Here is a 23,064-nt window from a genome sequence, read left to right as displayed (position 1 = left end):
TCATACCACAACTTTTTTATTCTGCTGGCCCACCAAGGTAAATCTCTCTTTACTCCGATAGCCGAATTGTTGCGGAATACCACCCGTTCAGGTAATACCAAGTCTGTTCCTATTGCAGACTTCTTGGTTCGATGGCGTGACAAACACGCCATTCGCACAATCCATCCTGCACGAAACAATAACCATGTCGAAATCTTCATCATCGGCCAAAAGACAAAAGACTGCAAGTTCCTCCCGCGATGATCCTCGAATCACCGATCCTAGATTTGCAAACATCCAATCGGACCCCAGATTCCGCCTACCTGGAAGGAAAAATAAAGTCAAACTAGACAAACGGTTCAGTCGAGTCCTTGAAGATGAAGATTTCACCAAGAGGGCCAAAGTCGATCGTTATGGCCGACGCCTCGAGAATAATGTGGAGAGAACCCGCCTGAAGAGAAAATATGAGTTCGACGAAGATGACGAGCAGGAAAAAGTTGTCAGCGGCAACACCTCAGACGAGGACGAGCCAGATGACGACGATGAAGTCCAACGAGAATTACAGAGGGTCGACAACTCTCGTGACCTGCTCAGACAAGGCCACGACTCAGACGCTTCTTCCCTAACCTCATCAGATGAATCCTCCTCGAGTGACGACGACGACGAAGATGATGAAGGGGCTGCAGACCAGAATAAGCTCACAATCGGCCCAACGAGCCAAAGCGACATCCCCATGGGAGAAGTCACCTCTCGCATCGCAGTCGTCAATCTAGACTGGGACAATATCCGTGCCGCCGACATCATGGCTGTCATCAACAGTTTCCTACCTGCCAACGGCTCGCTGCTGAAAGTGTCCATCTACCCCAGCGAGTTCGGCAAAGAACGTCTGGAACGTGAAGAGATGGAAGGCCCGCCTAAAGAGATCTTTGCCGCTAAAGCCAACGAAACACATGACAATTCAGATGACGATAGCACCGATGAAGAAGATGGCTCCGATGAAGAATCTAAGATCAAAGAGACCTTACTGGCCCCAGACACGGGCGACGAATTTGACTCGGCTGCACTGCGCCGCTACCAACTTGACCGTCTACGATACTATTACTGTGTCCTGACCTTCTCCTCTCCGACCGTAGCCGAGCATGTCTATTCCGCAGTAGATGGCACCGAGTACCTGACTACCGCAAATTTCTTCGACCTACGCTTCGTGCCCGACGATACTGATTTCTCCTCAGACATCCCCAAGGAAGAATGCACAAACATTCCAGACGACTACCGACCCAACGACTTTGTCACCGACGCACTACAACACAGTAAAGTCAGATTGACGTGGGATGCAGACGATGGGGGCCGAAAGGAGACTATTGCAAGAGCATTCAAAGGTGGCAGAAAAGAAATCGACGAGAATGACTTGAAAGCCTACCTCGCGTCCGACTCATCCAGTGATGAAGAAGATGGGGGAGCAGATGGCCCCCAAGCCACTAAGAAAGAAATCGAACGACAAAAGATGCGGGCTGCCCTCGGTCTCGCGCCTGAGCCCGTCAAGAAATCCTCTTCCAAAGGCGACAAGAAAGAGAAAGCACCTGTGGGAGGGATGCAGATCACATTCACATCCGGATTCTCGGCACCAACGGAAGACAACGAGGAAGACGGCTCCAAGAAGCAGCGGAGGAACAAGGGTGTATTCGAAAACTCGCCCGAACCTGACGAAACAACGGTCGAGAAATATGTGCGTAAAGAACGCGAGAGGAAACAGCGCCGGAAAGACAAGGCGAAATCCAACAATCAGAGCGACGCTGTAGCTGTAGACGACCCCACCGAAGGAACCATCGATGAAAGCCATAATAGAGAACAAGACGACCTAGGCTTCGACGACCCATTCTTCGCTTCCGCCGCGGCCGCCGAACCCTCTGCACAAGAAGAGAAAGCCGCAAGCAACCGCCTGCGCAAGGAAGAGCGCCTGAAGAAGAAGAAGGAGCGCGAAGCCGAGGAAGAAGCCGAGAAGAAACAACGCGCAGAACTGGAATTACTCATGGTTGACGACGACGCCACGGCAGACCCCAACGCGAACGGCAAACCCGGCCGGATTATCCAGCACTTCGACATGAAAGAGATCGAGCGGGCGGAGAAGCTGGCTCGAAAGAAAGGCAAGGCGAAGACGCTGAAACAGAAGGGTCAGAACCAGATCAAGGCGGGCGACGAAGCGGTAGACGACGCATTCAGAGTCGACACGTCCGACCCGCGATTCGCGCGCCTCTTCGACAGCCACGAGTACGCGATCGACCCGACGAATCCGCGCTTCAAGGCCACCAAGGGCATGCGCGAGGTCCTGGACGAGGGGCGGCGGCGGAGGGATACGAAGCAGGCGCAACCGCCCGGCGCCGAGGACATCTCCCATCCCGCGAGAGATGGCGATGGGAAGAGCAAGAAGCACAAAGACAAGAACGTCAAGTCCCCCAAGTCGAGAGGAAGTGATGAAGGAGGCGCCGATGTTCGGAGCCTAGTTGCGAAGATCAAGATGCGGAATCAGAAGTAGAGCAAGGTAGGTAATCAGGTAGCAACATTAATCAAGAACCAAGTCAACAAACGATGTAATTACTATCGATACTACATGCCCGGGCTGAGAACACCCACTCACCGGACAATTAGTGCTGGCTGATTAATAGTTGCTAATGAATGGTGGTTAGCTGGCCAGCCATCTCATCAACTCTCTACACGCAAGCTAGTTATTGAGAATATGGAATTCTGAATCCTCATGCCTGGCTCTCGACTTCACTTCAACTGGCGTGGCGTACATGAAATACACGAGGCAATCAACAGGCTGGCAGGGAAAGAGAACGGAATGTGTATTGACTGAACTGTGTGTGTTGCGTGTGTGCTGTGGGACCTGCCTCTGCACGCTTGCATGCGTGCGTGCTTGGGTCGCTAAACTCGCTCAACTCAACGGGTACAGGATGTGCCTGACCACACATACAAACATACAAAAGTACGGTAGCTCAGCTACCGAACTGCCCTGCTCTCGGACCCAGACGAAGGACGTCTGGGTGATCTGCTGGTTCGCACAGCTCGTCTAAGTAGGTCTGAGACCTGGAAATCCTCGGGCAAAACAATCCACCGGTTTATCTCAATCGACTGCTCTGCTCGTCGACAGGCATACTCGCTTCGGCTGAATGGGCCTGCGCTGGAGCCGACCCGGAAATAATCCGCTGTTTTGTGAAATTAAAGGTCGTCAAGGGGGATTGCATTGGGATGGCTCCGGTGTTCGATTCATCCACAAAGCTTGCCCACTCCCTTCCAGCTACATGTGCTCACAAATTTCATTCCCCAAACCTGCCCAATGCCTACCACAGTAGGTGAGCCTTTGACGTCAAACTCATGCATCGGCATTCATGAGTGACTCTCAATTGTGGAAGTCGGGCCAGGTCACTTCGGAGGACAGACATCATCTGTACCCTGGCATTCCTCCGTTTGCACCACCTCCTCTCAATCCGACACCTCTCCCACCCATATCCCCATACATTTCCATGAACCCACCTCTGACACCTTGAGGTGGTTCTCCCTGAAATCTTGCCGGGTAGTTCGCTCCAGGCGCACCAGGAAATCCAGGCGGTGGTCCTGCGTTCATGAAACCAGGTGGCGGACCCATCCCTGGCGGGAAGTTCGGTATTCCTGCAGCGGATGCTGACTCGCCTGTGTACTTACGTTGCGGAAGCGGACGTTGTGGTTGCTGTTGTGGTGGGATATTTGGTTGATTTGGCAATGGTTGTGGTTGCCCATAAGGCGCTCCTGGCATGCCACGTGGCATGTTAGCCAGTCCAGGAGGGAGTGGTGGTTGACGCGGGGGCTGTTGTTGCGGCTGAGGTTGAGATTGAGGTTGCTGGGGTGGCCAACTGGGATTTGGACGAGGCATTTGGTCTAGTCCAGGAGGTCTTTGAAGACCTGGAGGAACACTTTGTGGTTGACCGGACTGCATCATTCGTTGTTGCCCTTGGGTTTGACTACGTAAAAGCGCCATCAATGGATCCTCGTTATAGGAAAGTTGTGAACCGTTGGTAGGTCGTCTTGGAAGGTGTTCACGTGGTCCCTGTTCATTGTGGTACATTGGCACAGGAAGTTCGTCAAACATTGATCGACCCGTGTCCCGTCTTTGATTCATCCCGGGATCTGGAGCCTGACCTAGGGGAATACCTTGACTTCTAGGTAGCGCTTGCCTGGGGTTTGGATCTGGTACACCATACATGTGACTGGCAGACCTTAGTTCCGCGTGCTGATGCATTGGAGGGGGTTGTGGCTTGGGAGCAAGATTTGCCTGTCGGAGGAGATTCAACAAGACTTCGTCCTTGTTGATGCTAGACTGCTGGCGGGTATGAGAAGGTTGCTCGACTGGAGATTTTGTGTCTGGATATCTCTCCAGAGGAGGCGCTGCGGGACCCGTCATGCCCTCCGGAGGATAACCAGCATTTTGATTACCCAAAAATGACAGTAGGTTAGAAGAAGAGTGAGGTCTGGGCTCGCCTTCCATTTTGGCTTGAGAGTCTCTGGCATATAATGGAGTTCTGGGTTTCGGCTGTTCCTGGGTTTGAGTTTGGGTCTGAGGTGTGGGATTGTTGCTTCGTGTTTGTAACATCTCGAGGATTCGAGCAAATCCCGCTTGATCGGCATCCATACTATTGCCAGGCATCTGCGCAGATGATGGTCTTTCGGTTGCTACAGGAGCAGTGTTTTCAAATGGTTTGCCCTGCTCAGCCGCGGGACTGAACAAGGATGCGAAACGAGTCTTGGTTCCTGCCTTACTAGGACCAGGCTTCTGGCTGACAGTTTTCTGTTCGTAACGCGCGAAGAATTTGTCCATGGAGTCATCGGGCTCCAGCGATGGGAGCTTCTGTGTAGCCTTCTCTTCAACTATACCGCCGGGTGAGTCGGTGATCGTGGTCTCTGGTTGCTCTTGTGGGGTTCCACCAGCCTTCATTTTCTCCTTCCAACGTTGAAAGTCTTCTTGGGTGTGGGCTTGGAACGGTTCCTCAGGTTCTGTCGAGTCCATCCACTCAGGATCGGCTTCAAGTTTGGTCGATCGATCCCAGTCACGATCTCTTGCTCGGGTTCGCCACTCTGGCGTCTTCTCAGAATCACGTCTGGTCTCTTCCAATGCCTCTGCAGTATCTTTTCTGAACCAAGATTGTGACATCTTTGCCCTGGAGATTGTGTCACGTCTGAACCCTGGGCGAGATTCTTCCAGCATTTGGTCTTCCTCCAAATCTTGTTGTTCATTCTTTTCCCTTCCCCATCTCAACTTGCGATCGTAATCCCGACGAGAGTCCAGACCTTGGTCATCACTCTCATGTCGATTATGTCGACCGTTGGTTTGTGTGTTTCGTCGCTCTTGTGTTCTCGACTCCGAAGTATCACCCGTTTTCGACTTATCCTCGGTGAGATCCAAGATTTTGCCCGCAGTGCGAGCATTGGAAGAAGCAAAGGAACGGCGAGGAGGACCAAGCACTATCCGGTCAGGGTCTGTGTGCAGATGTTAGCCAAGGTGTGGTTGAAGTTCATGACCTGGTAAAATGTACCAGTTGCTATTCGTCGCTGTCCTTCAAGAGTAGGTCTTTTCTGGAAGGCTTCGCTTGATAGAGCTTGGTCGTCTAATTTGGATCGGGTTGCAGGTCTTCTCGCTGCTAGCTCTTGTGCTCTATTGAGGATTAGCGACGAGGATGGACTCAGTGTATGAGGTGGCAAATTCATACCCCATCCACTCCTCCATAGGAGGGAGGTTTGGTGGCTTGCATATTAAAGGTGAAGCACGTAATTTCAACAGGTCTTCAACAGAGTATTTGCCGGACATGGTTGAGGCAATGGTGTGGTGGTTGCATTGGTATGCGATTGCTCAGTAGGTAGGTAGTACTGACGGCGAAGCTGGGCCTATCAGCGCAAGGAGGGGGTTTTGAGATCGATTCGCCCAAGAACAGGTTCGGCACGACACGTTTTGTGTCTCAAGCACCGAGATCAGTCTGGGACGTGTGCAGGCCAAATTGCCTCGCAAGTGGGAGTGGTGATGGTGGTGAAGCAAAGCCAAGTGGACAGTCGCTGTGTCACTTTGATTCAGAAGGATGCAAAAGTAGTGAAGGTGAGAGGAAGGATTTCGCAGTCAAATAGCTCGGAGATTGTGTATCAAGAACCAAACGACGTCAAATAGGTGGAATGGCGCTTTGGACGGCAAAATGAGCATGAGATCGTGTCTGTACTGCGTCCTGCGGTCTTCGGTCTGGACGGCCAGGCAAGTTTCGCATTGCATTGTCCAATTAGGTTCACAAGCCTTGCCGCTTTGCGTTGTCCCCATTAGGCAATTGTGCCCCACGAACCTGGGGAAAATCTATTTTCCATTCCACAAAGGCGATTCGACTCGGACCTTCCATAGACACTGGCAGCATGGCTGGCTCCTGCCTGCCAGGCACCCACAGACATTCAGTGTGACGCCCGAGTGGGATATGTTGCTGTATCGCCGACTTCTATCTATGTCTACCAAGAGCTCTCTCACGAGACTGGAGCCCCCTCATTGTCAGGACAAGATCATTCCATCAGTTGGCACTTGGCTGCCTTACCATTGCAACGTGTTTGTACCATCCTTCCCCTTCGCCAGGGACTCTCCCCTCTGCCTTGGCCCATTCATCCCCCTTGTCTCCTCCATCTTCAAATCTCAATATATCAACCCATACATCATGTACAGGGACGAACCCAAAACTAGAATACAACTTCAAACCTTGCGGGCTTGCTTCAAGTGTTCCTGTGAGACCTAACTCATCTATCTTTTCCACGACGTGTTGCATGAGTAGTTTTCCCGCGCCACGACGGTGATGATTGGGATCTGTTCCGACTATGTCCACATTGACGTGTGGCCCGATCTCCTTGGAAAACCTCTTCCTGGTCTCGACGATACTGTTCCAAAAATTACCAACGAGGGCGGTATTCGTGTAAGGCGGCCATGTTCGTTTACTTGCATCTTTGCGTGCCTCTACGGCCTCAACGCTTGCAAAGACATCGTACTTCAGAAATGCTATGATTTGGGTGTGGTCGACGCGATGATCGGGGCCATTCTTGTCCAAAGAAGTTGGGATCTCATCGTCAACAACAACTGTGAAATACGAAGTAGGATTAGATGTAAAGGATTCCAGGTGCCGCTGTTGATTTGCTTGGATGATCCCCGCGTGACTGGACGGCGGTCCGTAGTAAATTTTGGAGTAGAGTGAGTTGGACAACCAGGCTGCGAGATGGATTTGCGAAATGGTAGGGATCAACGCAATATCTGCAGGGTTGGTGGGTGACAGTGGCTGAACTCGCAGTGGCATGTTTTTGTCTGATGTGAAAAGGCTCTTATCTCAGGATTGAAAAATATTTTCAGAGTTTCCGCGGCTATAAAGGATGGAAGCTTCCGACATGAAGGAATTGGAGGCGACGATGATTCTGTTCACTATCATGGAAGTTAGCTGATACGTATTTTCTTGTTTGCCGGATATTTGAAATGAGTCAGCGGATGGAACTCTCCCAGAATCAAGGTGAGGCTCCCCATCATCGCTTACGTATCTGGTCCCCGGCCGACATGGCGGTCCTTTTGGAGCGCCGCCTCGATAGACAAGTCCCAAATGACGACTCCATCCTTCATGGCTACATTCCTCTTTGTCTACCACTTCCCATGATCCTCGATGAGCCTTGAAGTGACTGCGATCAGCTGGGTGACTTGTCTGCACAGATGACATAAAAGCCCTCGATTTCTCCCAGCCTGGGCCACTTGACTTCTCTTCCATATATTCCCTAGAATTTCCAATTATGCAACCGTCTCTTGATATTTCCCGTTCTCATACGGTATTAAGAAGAATCCATCAGAAACCCATCCAGATCGCCCTTTTTAACATCAGGACCAACAACCACGATGACAGAATGACTGTAAGTCCAATCCTCTAACCCCTTTTCCAGCTCTTCCCTATCTTTGGATGGTTACTAACCACTCTTCATCTATGCAGAAAATCATTATGGCGCCATAACGGGCCAACCTGGCAGTTATGGACAGAAAATCCAGCCGCCCAGAGCCCACACGTTCCTCCAGGTGGCACTTCACAGCCAGGGTCGGGACACCCCGCCGCCCAAAATGCTGCTCAAGGACAAGTACAAGGACAAGCTCCAGGGCAGGCCCAGGGCACTCCATCTCAGCCTCCTACACAAAACCTGTGCCCCGTATATGCTCGGACTGGACATTTTTGGGTCCCTGTGGGCTCTGGGTATTGAGAGCGAACCACCAATGCAGCACCACCAGAGCGCTGAAGCTAAGTAGGCGTAAGTTCGCTAGTCATGGCTGACCTGAACGAGTAACCACTCAGAAGTGCTCCTTCGAGAAAGCAACATATGAAATACGCACAACACTCCTTTGGCAACGTAGGTGTATTCGTGCACGAAGGGCCACAGCGAAATTGAGGAACCTAGACCAATGGACACATAGTATCTTTGGGGGGTTTTCTTCTTTTGGGAGCTTAGGTTCGCAGCAACAAGTCTGGTTTAGCACAGATAAAGTATTACAATATAAGATCAACTGCGTTTCTGCTCCTTCGCCTTCCACCTCAGTTGGTTCATGGACTCAGACATAGTCACGCGTGCAGGGTAGGCTTAAAAATAAGGGGTTGCAGCCTTGTTCTAGGTAATTCTATACAACCAACCATCATCCCAAAGATAACGACGCCCACCATAAATCCATATCTCAACTTATAACTAGATCCTAGGAACTTGCCTTTTCTATCTCCGGAGCTATCATCCTTAATAGTTGACAGGTTGGGTGAGCTCGTAAAGGTTTTAATCCCGCGAGTACGTGGCTTGACCCCAAGCCGTGAATCACGATTCACATATATATGCACTGCGACCACGTGTACTAGATTCCATGTCTGGAACACAAGAGGCTCATACGAAGGGAGATAGAGTGAAGTGCTGCAGAGCTGCGCCCGGGTATACGTCACGCCATTTCATCGTTGACAAAGGACGGATATCGTCTGAAAGATATGTACCGCCTTGGCCTCGCGAATGTGATAGCAAATGATGGTCCGTTTGAGGCTGTGACAAGGCAGTATCCCAGCTCAATCGATGCATCCCTGAGCCCGTGGCCAAGACGGTTCGCTTCACGTATCGCATTTCCACCAAGCATCCTTTATCAGTAATTGACATGTCCCATGCCAATCTCGGTGACCACGAATCCCGAACTAACCATGACCGATGAGTCAAGAATGGCAAATGCAAATATCGGATTGACCTCTTTGTTTCTCTCTGTCTTCGTTCCTTCTCTTTTTTCCGTTCACAGATCTTATTGTTCCCCCCTTATGAATCTCAAGCCTCATTTGTACATGACCCCTGAATCGATGAATGTAATTCGCATCGCTAGTCTGAGAAACCTAATCCTGTGAACATCCGACAAAATACTCACCAGAGATACCGTAGCACAAGCTCTCGATACTAACCACACTTGGGCCAAAGAGAGGTTGAGGAGAATATTGTCTTTCGTATCGAAGACTACAGATTGAAGTTGTTTCTCCACCTCAAGGCAACGATGTCATCGCACACATACCGTGATTTCGAATCCCTGCACTACATGCGCGACACGGCCATCACGCATAGCTTGCCCGACTCAAGCCCAAAGGCAACGACTGGCCAAGCCGTATACCCGCCCATGACCACGGCCATCGGTTTCCCAGGCTTCCAAGCGCAGCCGTCCGCACTTTCCGGCATCCTCGGCCTTGGCGCCGGCGTAAGTACAACGAACATGTACGGCGGCACGCTGATTGCGCCGTCGTTCACACACGCCCACCAGGGATGTTGTCATTGCGGCAGCGGGAACGGCAGCAGGAATGGTTCTGCGTATCCGCAAAGACAAGGACAAGGACAAGGGCAAGGGCAGATCGCCGCGCCGCCACCGACAGCGAATCAGCGACCTACATACCCAAGAGGGCCGGACGGGTATCCTATCATTCCGCCGGGCATGGAATCTGAAAGCTTGGGTTATATTAAGAGAGTTTGACTGATTGGCGGGATCCAATGACGGACCTTGCCCCTCGATTTGAGTGCGGACAGGCGGGTGCTTGGAGCTGCTTTCGACTTGGTAGGGTTGCTGTTCTGATGAGGGCATACACAGTGGGTCACTTGATTGGATGAGTGCATGTAAAGGTTTCGGCGATTGGCGTAGGTGTGCGTGGTTGCTATTGGCAGCGCCGAGGAAGTGGAGTGGTGATCTTGACGCTGACGATGAAGGAGTACCTGTAGACTTGTCTGCTATCAAACAGCGTCTGCGTATTTCAGGGTCGCAACTATGCAAATATCTTGTATCATTGACTATTTCTCTTCATGTCCCAAGGCGCTCGTCACCAAAACGGGGCTACGGCTCGGAGCAGCTCATGCCGCCAACTCGCTTCCTTTAAATTTTCATTTTCTTGAGACTCATAGATCGCTCACCCACCTACCTGTGAGCTGGTCTGAATTCTCTTCTCATGTTTGCTTCTTGTGGATAAGCTATCCTAACATCTCGACATCCAAGCCGATCGCCCTCATGAACAAATTGACGTTGCCTAGCCTAACACTGGACATTTCGGCAGGCAATGCTTTGCTTTGGAGTACTGTTTCCATGACTCGATCTTTGACTCCAATGACCAATCTCTGTTGCTGATCAGGGCTGGCGCCGATACCCACAGCTGCAAGGAATTGCCAAACATACATATCGTCTCCAGAATTGACGGGGCCGGGGAATATTGTGGCAAGTATTAGCTCCAAGTGGTCAAATAGTCGGTTATAGAGAGTAGTCCACTGCTGCCAATCTGCATCAGAGACTGACCCACTCTCTTTGACCAGCTCTGCTCGACTTAATAGCATGGTTAACATTCCAAGACCAATCTTGGTGTGGAAAACAGTGACAAGATTCGTATGGTCGATCAGGAGCCCAAGTAAACCAATGACAATGTTGATTGGTGCCTCGCTTACATATCCCAATAAGCAGGGCATTACAGCATGCGAAAAGAGTTCAATTTCCTCGCGAACGTGTGGAGGTGGTTGCGATTCTCCTGAGGCAAGTTGTGCCTCTCTGATTACATCCAGTTGGTCGAGGTGAATCACAATCATGGTCAGGATCGTCAACCGCTGCTCTTGGCCGATTTGGTGGAAGACACGAGGGATTGCCTTTTTACCCTTGGAAAATGACAAAAATGCGATGAAAGGATGAACAACTGTGGAGCCTGGTACAATTGGATCTAGCACCTTCAAGCCTTGCCACAAGGCAGTGTTGAGCTCCTGTAGCTTTTGTCTCCAATCAATATGAGCCTGTACCGAATCTGCATCACCTTCCGTGGGAGGGGGTGGCATGCGTCGTTCATTGTCTTCCAGACGCATCAAGGTCGTGTAGACTTGTTCAATGTTCTTGAGGATGGTTTTGCGATCACTCGGGTTCACGTTGTTTACATTGCCAGTTGCCGGTCGGCTGTCAGAGCTTTCTTGTCTCTTGATGTTCAAAAGTGGCTTGGGGGTCTTTGCATTGCTAAATGAAATCTTGCCCAAACTTCCCTCGATGATGAGCTGCTTATTTTTGGGCTTCAATTTAGCAGCTTCCACTGCACGTTGAACTTGTTGTTGCATCCTTTGCATGTGGTTATCACCATTGACATTTTGTCGTCTTCCACCCGTACGGCTTCCGGTTTGGAACAAGTAGGTCTGCGCAAAATGTCCCAGAGGTTGAGTTGGGTGTTGCCTTGGAGCACCTCGAATCTGGCTGTAAACTTGGTAGTAAAAGTCCTCGTTCAGGGCAGTTTCACTAGTTGAATCAGTCGAAGCACCGGTTGCCGTAACAAGCTGTTGTAGTTGTATACGAGTAATGAAATTCTTGTCTTGTGGAGTCATTAGTCCGTTTCCTTTTGAAAGAAGGAAGATTTTATGGTTTCGCTTCGCCCTTTTCGCATCCTCTTCCAAATAAGCTTTGCGTTGATCTTCCGACAACTCCATGAGGTTTGGAGGGTTGGATGCAGCAGGTGCACCTGCGGGCTGGCTAGCATTTTGGTTTCTGTCGAGACTTGGCTGTGGAGAATGTCGAGGTCGATTGGGATTTTGAAGTATTTGAAGAGGGTGCTGCCCTCCACGAGGCTGTGACGGTTGAGATGGAGCGCGATTGTGTCGTTGTGGACTTTGAGAGGCGCGTGGCTGTTGCGGAGGTGGAGGTTGCTGGAATGAAGGTGCGGGCTGTGGTGGTACCGGCTGATATTGAGGTTGTGGTGGCGGTTGAGCATGTTGCATTGGAAAGGGGTAGGGTTGACGTAGTGGATATGGAGGCTGTTGAGCTCGTGACTGGGCAAGCATAGCTGCCTCTACCTCATCCAGACTCAGCATTGGTTGTGGGGCACGAGGAGCATCCTGGATGCGGGGAGCAGGTGTATCATTTGGACGAGCAGTACTGATCCTGGCCTCGTCGGTGTAAGATTGGGTTGTTTGATGGGATTTTGATCCCCAGGCGCCTGACTTTGCCTGAATGTCGGGGATATAGCCAGGATCTTGATACTTCTCATACCCCGACCTCTTTGGCTTCTGAGTGAGATGAGTTGGAGCATTCTGGTGATGTTGGAGGTTGTACCGCAGATGCTCTTCATCTATGGCACCGGCGACTTGGGCGGTGTTTCCGAAGAAATCGAACTCTTTGCCTGAAGCACCCGGGCCAGTGGTGGGGTCGGCGCCTCCACCAAAAGTGTCATCATTCTGATCATCGCCTGTTTCCTGGAGCTGATTTCCCAGCCCATCGTAGGTATCCTCGAAATCAAGACTGCACATATTTTGATTAGTTAGGGTCTCCAAGCATCTAATTCGACATACATCTCTTCTTCAGTATCCTGGAAAGCTTGCAATTTTCGAGCCTTTGCGACCTCAGTGAAAGGATTGGCATGGTCGAAAATACCCTTGTTGTTGCCGGTTGAACGGTCCCTAGGTAGGGAGGTGTCAAAGCCGAAAAAGGACATGGTGAATGTAGAGAAAGAAAGCGGAGGAAAGCAGAATGCCCGATAAATACTTTGTAAGGCAGATCGATCAAGGAAGTAAGTGGTTATTCCCAACCGATAGGTTGTCCAAGATCGAGAGCGAGGACGACGGGTTGCATGATCCCACAGGTTAGAATGACGAGTTGTAAGGTCTGGCAGGGGACTAGTGAGTCCCTCCGGGGAGATAGTCTGGCTATGAGGCGAAGGTCAATCAAGAGAATGGATGAAATGAAATTGTCGAGGTTGCAAGGTGCACACTTTGATACCGCAATATGCGAAGCGATGAAGTCACGTTTCTCGGTTTTGTGTGCGGCGTGGAAAATGATTCAAATGACTCGTCAGTCAACGCCCTCGAGACGCGCTAGACTCGCGTCTGTCGCTAGCCGCGGATGTGTCGGACCATCGGCTGGGGCAACATCAGCCGCTCTGCCGCTCTGCCGCTTAACCACGAGGGGTCCCAGGCAAGCTTAGGGCACTGTGTTTCTCGTTCCACGCCCTCCAGGCGTCAGCTTAGGGATTGAAGGGCCAGCACGGGCACTCTTTTCCAGGCTTCAACACCCGGTGCTTGGTTCCATCTCCTCTCCACGTTTTGGCCCCGCCGGTGGCCCCCTTCTGAGATGCAGGCGGTGGCTGAGGCCAGTAAGTCCTCCGTTGGTTTGCGCCGATGCCATGCCATCTTGTGTATCCACATCCAAACCTGAATTCCCCCCATTCCCCAATTCAGGGGGTCCAAAATAAGGGAGGGAAATAAAAATAAGGCATGCCGTGCCTTTCCCTGCGAAGTCAAAAATCTTGGTCGTACCAGCAGTCGTAAGTCGTGACCACGCTGTGTTCGGTTGGTGCCATGCCTGCGCCCGCTTGCGCGTCGCCCTCCTTTTCGATTAATTATTGCGTAGTCAGGAGCCAAACTGCGTATCCTCCGTACTTGTATCTCTACCCTGCATCCTGGTTTCATCTTCGCCTTTCTTCATTATTCCCATTCTTTATCTCTTTCTTAATGACCCAGTGCGACTCTGGGCTCGAGTCTGTCATCCCTTTTTGGCCGTAAAAGCGTTCGTGTTCGGCCGCTCTTTGTCACGAGCACCCCGTTTCCTGATCTCAAATCTCCAACGCTATCTGCCTCGTCAGCTTGTGAATGGCAGACACGACCTTGTCAATCCTATAACTGCGCTTTCTTATACAGATCTCCTCATCGGAGACTCTATCACGATCCTTTCTCAAGTGACCTGCGCTAAAGGTCGTGGAGACCAGCTGATTCCATCATGGCGACCGGTTCTGGACGTTACCTTCGTTATATCCTCTTTGCCTTCTTTGTAAGTCTCAATATCTGGGGGGAAAGACTGAGGGTTCTCGATTAACAGGCAAAGGGAATACTCATACTCTACTTCATATCTACATCCTCATTGCCTTCCTACACACCATCCATAGCCGATGCAGCGGGCAAACTCTCCTGGGAAGACACAAAGGTCCCAACGACACCACCACCACCTGAGAAGCCAGCTTCGAATCCCAATGAAATTTCCGATGCCTTCTCCTCGAAACCTCAGAATCCACAAGCGGGTACCTCTCCGCTACCGAGCATCACTCCTGTGGCCCCCATAGAACTTTCGCCTGCTGCGCCTGGGGAACGGGTCAATGCCACTTTCATTACGCTGGCAAGAAACTCTGATGTTTGGGAAATCGCTCGTTCCATCAGACAAGTTGAAGACAGATTTAACAGGAACTACAACTACGATTGGGTTTTCTTGAATGATAAGCCATTCGATGAGCAATTCATGAAGATCACAACTTCTCTCGTCTCAGGCAAAACCCACTATGGGCAGATTCCCGTCGAACACTGGTCATTCCCGTCATGGATCGATCAGAAGAAAGCCGAAGCCGTTCGTGAAGACATGCGCAGGCGGAAGATCATCTATGGTGACTCGGTCAGTTACCGACACATGTGCCGCTTCGAGTCAGGCTTCTTCTTCCGACATCCGCTTCTGCAACAATTCGAATACTACTGGCGAGTAGAGCCAAGCGTGGAACTTTTCTGCGATGTTCATTATGACCCTTTCAAATATATGAAGGACAACAAGAAAAAGTACAGCTTCGTCCTCAGCTTATACGAATATGTCGAGACCATTCCCACCCTTTGGGAAAGCACTAAGAAATTCATGAAGGCCCACCCCGAGCATATCCATCCTGATAACTCAATGGCTTTTTTGAGCGATGATGGAGGCGACACGTACAACAAGTGCCATTTCGTGAGTCATTACCCCCACTGTTCATTTCTGAAGGCTAATGTTTTCTAGTGGTCCAACTTTGAAATCGGAAATCTGGACTGGCTTCGATCACAGGCTTATCTCGACTTTTTCGAATCTTTGGATAAAGATGGCGGTTTCTTCTATGAACGTTGGGGTGATGCTCCCGTTCACTCTATTGCCGCGAGTCTCCTCCTCCCTAAGGACGACATCCACTTTTTCAACGATATTGCCTACTATCACGTTCCCTTCACACATTGTCCCACTGGTGAAGATCTTCGACTGAAACTTCGATGCCACTGTGATCCAACGGCCAATTTTGATTGGAAAGGCTACAGTTGTACTTCAAGATTCTTCGATCTCAACAAACTATCCAAACCGGAGGGCTGGGAGGGCCAAGCATGACTAGCCGGAAATTCCGACAAAGTCCTAAAAAGATTCGGGGTCGAGTTGGATTGGGAGATTTTGAAGTACTCGGCCATCTCATTCAGTGTTTCGCTGACCACACTGTTGACTCTCCTACGAATTCCCAAGACCAGACGTAAGATCCTCAGCTGGGCCGAAAGGCTGGCCGAGTGGCATGAACGAGGAACCGCAAGCGACGAAACGCACGAGTGACAGCACAAATAGCATGTTCGACTTGTTCGGCCCAGTACTGCTGCATCTATGCTCAAATCAAATCTATCGTCTGATCTGCTCATGAGCAACCGCGTCAGAACCTGATATCACATGACATCGCTTGGGGAGTTTTACCCGAGCGAAATCCCGGCGGTGCATAACCTTTTAATTTCAATGATTAAATACTACAACCTTTGCACAGCTAGAAGCATTGTCACAGAGTTTATTGGGCGGTTGTAACAGGCGCAAGATGGCAAAACGTTGGCTTTCCTTGGAGTTCGCCTTCTCAGACATCCGAACTCCCTATGTGATCCGAACCGTTGTACAAAAAATGAAAAATCAACTTGCATGTCTACATAGGTAGCTCGATCATGAGCATTGGAAAATACCACTTACGGCCGATGGATCTACTCCTCTCTCCATCTCACTCTGTGGGTTCTCGTACCTAGCATCATTCCTCACACCCTCCCTACACCTACCCCTCAGTTCAGACTTTTATTTCAGCCACTCGTAAACCTCTGAGCCTCAGAAGACCCTGCCACTACCGTGCTGCCTTAATCGATTAAACGCTGCGACACAGGCTACAGAGCTGCTTCTTGGGGATGACTGGGATAGATACACAAGCTAGGTATACTCGTAGATCTATCTAGCCTGAGCCATGTTCAATAATCGTTGAGACATCCAATCCGCCCACGCTCCCCGTATTTGGGACCCAAAGCATGTCTACCAATCGAGGGGTTTCCCTTCCAATCTACTACCCTGTTCCTCGTCCTCTTTGGTACGAGTAAGATCGACATTCTCGCTCCTGAACTTCCAAGCCTTGACGCCACTCTGGAACAGCACCGTCACCTCTGCATACGTGCGGCCCTTCGTCTCCGGGATGCAGAAGGCGGTAAATACCAAAGACAGGGTACACGTTCCGGCGAAGAAGAAGCCCGTCTTAGCGCCCCTGGCCCAGGCATGAAGGGCTTGATGACGTTGCTGACGATGTTGAGCAAATTGTAGGTCATGCGGGCGAGACCGACGGATTTGCTTCGCAGCGAAGAGGAGGGGATCTCGGAGACCAGCGCGTAGCGGATGAGGCCCACGGTGACGCTGTAGACGATGGTTTTTTGTTGAGCTACCACTACAAAGCAGCAGAGGAAAAAGGTCGTAAGAAACAATTCGGTTGTTGCTGAGCTGGCCATTCTTCATGGTTAACTTGTAGCCTGCTTTGGCGGTAAAGTAAGCTGGTAAGGTATCGTCGTCTCTCTTCCTTGTCCAGTGTCTCCTCAAGATTTTCGACTGCGATCACAGTTGCAGAGACTTATGGGTTGCGACCTGCCACCTGAGATTTCCCAAGTATGGCGTGAATCCAGTTGCCCTCATCCCAGGGAACAATGGAAGGGAGCTGCACCTGATTGACAAAGTGCAAATTGAGTCGTAGAGTCCATAGCCGTCGTTATATTTACCCGGGATTCCTGTTGCTGCAGAAGTAGTCTGTTACAGATGTGTCGGCTGCTAATAATGGAATTCAATGGACAGAAACTCGTAAAGACAGGCTCTGTCAAGGCATGTACAACTGAAGCATACAGATCGCTCCTCGTCGCATTTGACTTTTCTTGAACGACAAGTCAGACAACCCGTACTCTGCCTTTTCGTATGAAACCTGGTTGATACGGACGTTCCATTTGCACAGCCCAGGCCAACACATGCTGTTGCACTCCATGTCGGGGGACAGAACTGTGCGATGATTCTGATGAGAGATTGCAGACAGCATTCCGCGTGGCCAATAGTCCCAAGGTCTCTCGAGCCCTTCCTCTCCGCTAGGAAGAATTACTTACATAATAGGGACTGTCGCTTATGCAGTCCGTCCTCCACCTGACGCCAAATGTCACCTTCACTCCTTGGATTACTTGCTTTTGTTCTGCTTCATTCAGACGAGGTCGGTGGCCCCCATTACTTGCAACTCTCCAGACATCACTCGTTAGGATGGCCAAGTATGAGTGTGAGACCTGCGACAGAAGGTTCCGAATTCGAACCCTTTCCATCCAGCATATGAATGCCACAGACCATTGGACCCCAACCCTCAAGTGTGAGAACGGTTCTCATGAGTTTTGCTCAGGAAATGTTGATGGGTCGAGATTTGAAGAAGTCTCGTTCTGCCTTAGGGGCTGAGGGATTCTCCTCGGCGCGCTACCACTGAGTGTCTACCTAACGAGAAATATACATACATACATGAGAGTGACTCTCCTGCATTTCAATTATTACATACGTGAGTGTTAATACAATGTAACTTCAACCCTTCACCTCCATGCAGGCGTAATGCTGTTAGGCTCGTGCTCTGGCCTCCATGCTAGATGCCATCCGTTCCTTGGTAGCCTAGAGCAACCAGTCAGAGCGAGAATGAACGATTCATGGAGATGCCTGTGAGCGATGCGACCAGGCATTGGAGTAAAATCCACGTCGCAGAAGCTTCGCCAACATTTCGCTAATTTGAGCTCCGTGGACCGTGGAGTCTCTCCTTCATGCCGCGTCGCCATTTAGCGGCGAGCCATTATGTCTATCACCGCTTGCTTCTCCCCAATGTAACTTGCGCTGTACCCGCCCATTTCGACCAGAATATGTCTAGAAGACGACAAACTTCAGTGCAACGTTTGGCCCCTTCAATATGCCAGGGTTGGCTTGAATTCTCGATGAATTGGTGGCATGGGGTCTGGTATGTTGGAGAATACAGAGTTTGATTTGTCGGCAGTGTCGGAGCCTGGCTGATGGGAAAGAGAAAAGTATACGCTGTATGTGTTCTGGATCTCGTGCTTGGTGCATCTCTATCCTCCTCCGCATAGGTGAAAACCCAGACTCCCGTACAGACCTGACGCGCTTAGGCGGTCTTTGGTTTCTTCGTGCCATACTTCGAACGGCTTGTTGCACGATTGTGGACACCGGCCTACGCAGGAAAACACGGAAGTTGGTTAGCTTTCATGTTCTTTGGGAGCTTTCGACTAGCACGTCTGTTCCTTGCGGCATCAATCACCCAGGTGGTGGATAATTGCCAAATGCCAAGTGGCAAAGCAGAACAAGTGAAGAAAGAGAACTGACCAAATCCAAATGCCCCCTCACAACATGATAACCGACACCAGGACAATCCTGAGCTCTTCCACCACGCACTAGCACAACACTATGCTGCTGCACATTATGGCCCTCGCCAGGGATATAAGCGCTGATAATCTTGCCAGAGGTCAGTCTGACCTTTGCGGTTTTGCGCTGTCCGGAATTTGGCTTCTTGGGCTTCGTGATGCCTACTTTCAGGCACACTCCTTTCATCTCTGGACGGTTTCGCAGCGCAGGCGAGTCCTGTCGGCGTGCCTTCTTGGGTTTGCGGCCGTGGCATCTTACTTGGTTCAATGTTGTGGAGAGAGTGGGCGTGGTCGTGAATGTGCGTTTGGATGGGCTCGGTGCGAGGAAGAGGACGTTGGGTTTGCGGGCGAGGGAGCTGGCTTTGAATAATGGCAGGGCTGATGTTGTTTTGCTGCTGCTGCTGCTTGCTGGTGTGTATGGGCGCGCGAGGGTACGTAGCGCATGGAGCGCGAAGCGAGAGGGGACGAGCTGCATCCTCTCCGAATGTCGATGGGTAGATAGGTGGTTTTGTCATCGGGTGAGTTGCATTGAAGCGAAGCTCCGAAAAGTTGAACGACGTGCAAGAAGCCTGCCAAGAAAGAGCTCCGGCGTTGTGCTCCACCGTAATTGCAGCCTTCTCGAGCCTTATCGCATCTACTCGTCAGGATAGGCGGAGTTAAGATGACAAGCTGACCATCTGATATACGATTCTATGGGATGTATATTTTCGATGAAACAACCAAGCAAGGTCAAGGCCTCTAAAGCATATGGAAAACTTCTTTTTGAAGAAATTAGAGCTGTGGCCATTCCTCAGTCACTGTACGGCAATGCTACCCAGGAGTCTATAACTTTAGGTTGACTTTCGAGTCGCCCGCGGCACCACAATCACAGCCTAGTATCATGACGCAAATCCTTGTAAAACCAAATCTCATCCAAAAGCCTTCCATCCTTAGGCGAGAAGCCATACTCACGGACATAGGCTATCTGCTTATATCCAAGCCGAGGGTAAACATGCTCGGCATCTGTACCGACAGTAGTGTCTAGAAGTAGGCTCCATCTCCCGAGGTCCCAGGCAACTTCTTCCAACTTCTTCATCATCGCCCTGGCAATACCCTTTCTGCGGTGGAAGGGGGATGTAAAGAGTTTTTGTACCACACCTCGAAAGGGTCCGGTCTGACTAAAGGGTGTTGAGAGCGCGACCAGGCCGGAGACCTCTAGCTCTGATGTGCCAGGGGTGGTTGCTGTTGCTGGGATGATCGGCCAGGGCTTACCTCCCTCGGAGAAAGGAATTTTGATTTCCTTGTCTGCGTCAGACCGAGATGTTCTACTACTCACCTCAGAGAGTGAGACAATGATCTGCAGCTCGCCTGAGGTGACTTCAGCAACGCGTGACTCCCACCATTTGTATATTTCGGGGTAATTGAGCGGCGGCATGAAGGTTGCCATGGTGTTGTCGTTGACTATACAAGCTGCATGTACTTGGACGAGGCCGTCGATGATTATTGGGAGACAGGGTGTCTCTGCCGTGGCCAGCATAACGCCGGGGGAGAGAGCCATCATTCTTGCGTTGGGATTTGAGGATGAGAATCGAATGTCTTTAAGTTTGCCCTTGTGTCAATGTGTGGCTTCAGGGAGGACCAAGTCGCCTCCTGATAACGATGCCGATGCTCTGCAATTGATTACCATTCCACGATAACAAGCCGCAGAATTAGGAAGGCACAATGTCATCAAGGAAAGGCAAGTTTGGTTTTTGAGACTATGTGGCTGAGTTCCAACACGTGTAAACAAACTGCACCATAGGGAAAATAAATACCTTTTCAGTGTTCTCACTCGTCTCGGAGATCCTCCAACAGGACTAAGTGAATCAGCCGACTAGATCCTACGCCCTTTGAGCAAGGTCCTAGATTGGACAGTCGGAGATAGAGGGCAGTAACATCTGGCAATGTGCCCGATGTTCAATGACATGCAATTTGTAACTTGGCAAGCGCTTGAACATACGGGATACACTAGACACTAAGAGTGCCGCGTCCTGGACGGCCAATGAGCGTCCATTCAGGTCGACACATAGCGGGGCACGTTCCAGGCAACCGTGCATTAGCGCGAATCAGCACTGTCCAGATTTGGATAGTTCAATGAAGCAATGAATCAACCATCCTGATGTTAACGTGGGCCCAAGGATATTCGTAACGCTCTCGTGATATCCTTGATATCCTCCAATACATCTTTTGCTTTCTTTCACCTGCTTGACCGCTACCTTTCTTTGAGCAGTAGACAGTTTTGACACTTGGTACTCTTCCATTTCTTTCTCCTTCACCTCTTGAACGAACTTGAACGAGTTAAGAATTCCTTACAATCCTTCTGCTGGAAAGGTGGACGTCTACTGCGAATCGACATCGGTATCCTTTGACAACTTGGGTAGTATCAGACGAAGAGCTTATCGCTCATCTTCCCCTCGTGACTGTGCTACTCGCCGCCACGGATTCAGAGTCAGCTAACGTACAGCTTGGACCCTAACTGGCTCGGTGGCTGGATCAGGCCCAAAATGCTGCGTCATAAGGAGGCCAGTGGCCTCATTGATCGGCAATGTGAAGCCGTTGCGTCTTTCAAAGTCCTCAAATTCCTTGGTGCCCCGACGCTGATAGATGCTGTCGACTGCACTCTCGTCTAGACCCTTGGCCTTGGCGGCCGCAATCATGCGATTTAACTCCCCCTCCGCTTTTGCGCGCTTGAATCCAGCGTTACGGGGGTACCAGAATTTCCGTTCACGCACGGCTTTCCATTCTGGAAGGGAGTCACGACCGAGATTACGTAGGATGACTTGCTCAAGAAGACTCTGAGAAAAAAGTGTTGTCAGCGAAGTTTCAGGTGAGAGGTAGAGCAAGCTCACATAGTGGCCATCCGTTCGATTGAAGTCGTGCGGGCTGCGAAGCGCGACGTGTGGATTGGTGATGACACGTGCATAACGCAGATAGTTAGGGCTGGCGGCGTGTGGCAGTAAACCATGGAGGAGGAGAACATCGCCTTTCTTGGCCGTGACCGTGGTGAACGTTTTACAGTCTTTGACATGGCTGCTGAGTCTGTCCGTGACGGGGGGGTCGAAGCCTTCGGGATGGTCATAAAGAAACTTCACGAGTCCTACGCTTGTCAAGGGCTGATGGAGCCATTACGACAGGCTCATGCTTACCTTCAATACCATCCTCACACAGCATAGTCCCGCCTCCGCGTTCCGGGATATCAGTGAAGCAGTGAATAATGGTTATTGCACAACCTGTCGAGTCGAGAAACATGCGGTACCAGTCATCGTCGGTATGCCAGCCTTTGAGATTTTGAGGCTCTAGAGGTGTTTCTTTCTTGGTGACCCATTCATCGGTACCAAAGTTGACGATGAAGGCGTCCCCATAGAAGCGCTCCCGAATGGGGTCAATTCTGTCCTCCCCGCCACAGATCTCGATGGTTTTATTCCAGGCCTCGGGGGCGAATTCTTCTGCGGGGACCTCGCGATGTCGTGGGAGGTGATGGTACTGAGTATGCCAGGTGGACTTGTCATTGGGGTCGTAATCAACTCGAGACCAGAAGTCCTCCATCCATTTGTCGATGTACTTTGGCTTGATGGCTTGAGGAACTCGGAGCCATCCTTTGGTCAAAAAGTGATCAACGTCTTCGGGAGTGAGATGCTTGTAGCTTTGGTTGCCTTGATGGCTGTTTGATGCCATTGAATCAGTCGTGGTGGTTGCCCGGGGCAACGTTTAAGGGGTGAGTCTGTAACGGACTGGTGAACAGAAATCGTAGTACAAGCTTCAGGCTTCGCTGGGTGTCAGTGAGCTGTGGTCGTAGCAAGGAGCTTTTCTGAATCAAGACATTCTGAATACCCTCCACTTTCAACTCCCCAATGTTCCAGACATATAATACTCCCCTCACGGGATTGCCATTGAGGGGTCTCGGAATACGGCACGTCTTTCCCTCTCTGGTCTACGATAATTCGCCCAAAGGATATCTCAGATGGACTACCCGACCAAACAGGATTCAAAATGGAGGAGATAAAATTACTCATTCAGGCTAATTTCAGTGATAATCCAGGTTGTCGGTCTGCTCGACGCCGGTGG

General features: G+C 50.7%; 9 protein-coding genes across 9 annotated transcripts; 2 read left to right on the top strand and 7 right to left on the bottom strand.

The window, feature by feature from the left end:
- Nucleotides 1-184: 184 nt before the first annotated feature.
- Nucleotides 185-2,512, top strand: A1O9_10364 (uncharacterized protein; the record flags this gene model as incomplete). Its single annotated transcript, XM_013400525.1, has 1 exon — nucleotides 185-2,512. One exon carries the CDS (start codon nucleotides 185-187, stop codon nucleotides 2,510-2,512), a length of 2,328 nt encoding a protein of 775 aa, XP_013255979.1.
- Nucleotides 2,513-3,418: 906 nt separating this feature from the next.
- On the bottom strand, nucleotides 3,419-5,815 carry A1O9_10363 (uncharacterized protein; the record flags this gene model as incomplete). Its single annotated transcript, XM_013400524.1, has 3 exons — nucleotides 3,419-5,487; nucleotides 5,544-5,638; nucleotides 5,718-5,815. The coding sequence occupies 3 exons, from the start codon at nucleotides 5,813-5,815 to the stop codon at nucleotides 3,419-3,421; spliced, it is 2,262 nt and encodes a 753-aa protein (XP_013255978.1).
- A 733-nt stretch (nucleotides 5,816-6,548) lies between these two features.
- Nucleotides 6,549-7,316, bottom strand: A1O9_10362 (uncharacterized protein; the record flags this gene model as incomplete). Its single annotated transcript, XM_013400523.1, has 1 exon — nucleotides 6,549-7,316. One exon carries the CDS (start codon nucleotides 7,314-7,316, stop codon nucleotides 6,549-6,551), a length of 768 nt encoding a protein of 255 aa, XP_013255977.1.
- A 3,193-nt stretch (nucleotides 7,317-10,509) lies between these two features.
- On the bottom strand, nucleotides 10,510-12,986 carry A1O9_10361 (uncharacterized protein; the record flags this gene model as incomplete). The annotated part of the gene is made up of 2 exons (XM_013400522.1): nucleotides 10,510-12,793; nucleotides 12,844-12,986. 2 exons carry the CDS (start codon nucleotides 12,984-12,986, stop codon nucleotides 10,510-10,512), a joined length of 2,427 nt encoding a protein of 808 aa, XP_013255976.1.
- Nucleotides 12,987-14,266: 1,280 nt separating this feature from the next.
- On the top strand, nucleotides 14,267-15,652 carry A1O9_10360 (alpha 1,2-mannosyltransferase; the record flags this gene model as incomplete). Its single annotated transcript, XM_013400521.1, has 3 exons — nucleotides 14,267-14,317; nucleotides 14,372-15,250; nucleotides 15,299-15,652. 3 exons carry the CDS (start codon nucleotides 14,267-14,269, stop codon nucleotides 15,650-15,652), a joined length of 1,284 nt encoding a protein of 427 aa, XP_013255975.1.
- A 936-nt stretch (nucleotides 15,653-16,588) lies between these two features.
- On the bottom strand, nucleotides 16,589-17,059 carry A1O9_10359 (uncharacterized protein; the record flags this gene model as incomplete). The annotated part of the gene is made up of 1 exon (XM_013400520.1): nucleotides 16,589-17,059. One exon carries the CDS (start codon nucleotides 17,057-17,059, stop codon nucleotides 16,589-16,591), a length of 471 nt encoding a protein of 156 aa, XP_013255974.1.
- A 1,884-nt stretch (nucleotides 17,060-18,943) lies between these two features.
- On the bottom strand, nucleotides 18,944-19,456 carry A1O9_10358 (uncharacterized protein). The gene has a single exon (XM_013400519.1). The coding sequence runs from the start codon at nucleotides 19,233-19,235 to the stop codon at nucleotides 19,038-19,040; it is 198 nt and encodes a 65-aa protein (XP_013255973.1). The 5' UTR covers nucleotides 19,236-19,456; the 3' UTR covers nucleotides 18,944-19,037.
- Nucleotides 19,457-19,846: 390 nt separating this feature from the next.
- A1O9_10357 (uncharacterized protein) lies at nucleotides 19,847-20,407 on the bottom strand (the record flags this gene model as incomplete). Its single annotated transcript, XM_013400518.1, has 2 exons — nucleotides 19,847-20,202; nucleotides 20,233-20,407. 2 exons carry the CDS (start codon nucleotides 20,405-20,407, stop codon nucleotides 19,847-19,849), a joined length of 531 nt encoding a protein of 176 aa, XP_013255972.1.
- Nucleotides 20,408-21,452: 1,045 nt separating this feature from the next.
- A1O9_10356 (uncharacterized protein) lies at nucleotides 21,453-22,674 on the bottom strand (the record flags this gene model as incomplete). Its single annotated transcript, XM_013400517.1, has 3 exons — nucleotides 21,453-21,794; nucleotides 21,849-22,096; nucleotides 22,146-22,674. 3 exons carry the CDS (start codon nucleotides 22,672-22,674, stop codon nucleotides 21,453-21,455), a joined length of 1,119 nt encoding a protein of 372 aa, XP_013255971.1.
- Between the last annotated feature and the right edge of the window lie 390 nt (nucleotides 22,675-23,064).

The sequence above is a fragment of the Exophiala aquamarina genome, assembly GCF_000709125.1.
Source record: "Exophiala aquamarina CBS 119918 chromosome Unknown aczIA-supercont1.13, whole genome shotgun sequence".
Lineage (NCBI taxonomy): Eukaryota > Fungi > Ascomycota > Eurotiomycetes > Chaetothyriales > Herpotrichiellaceae > Exophiala > Exophiala aquamarina.
The sequence above is the reverse complement of the archived record's forward strand: the minus strand, read 5'-3'. Positions and strand labels throughout refer to the sequence as shown.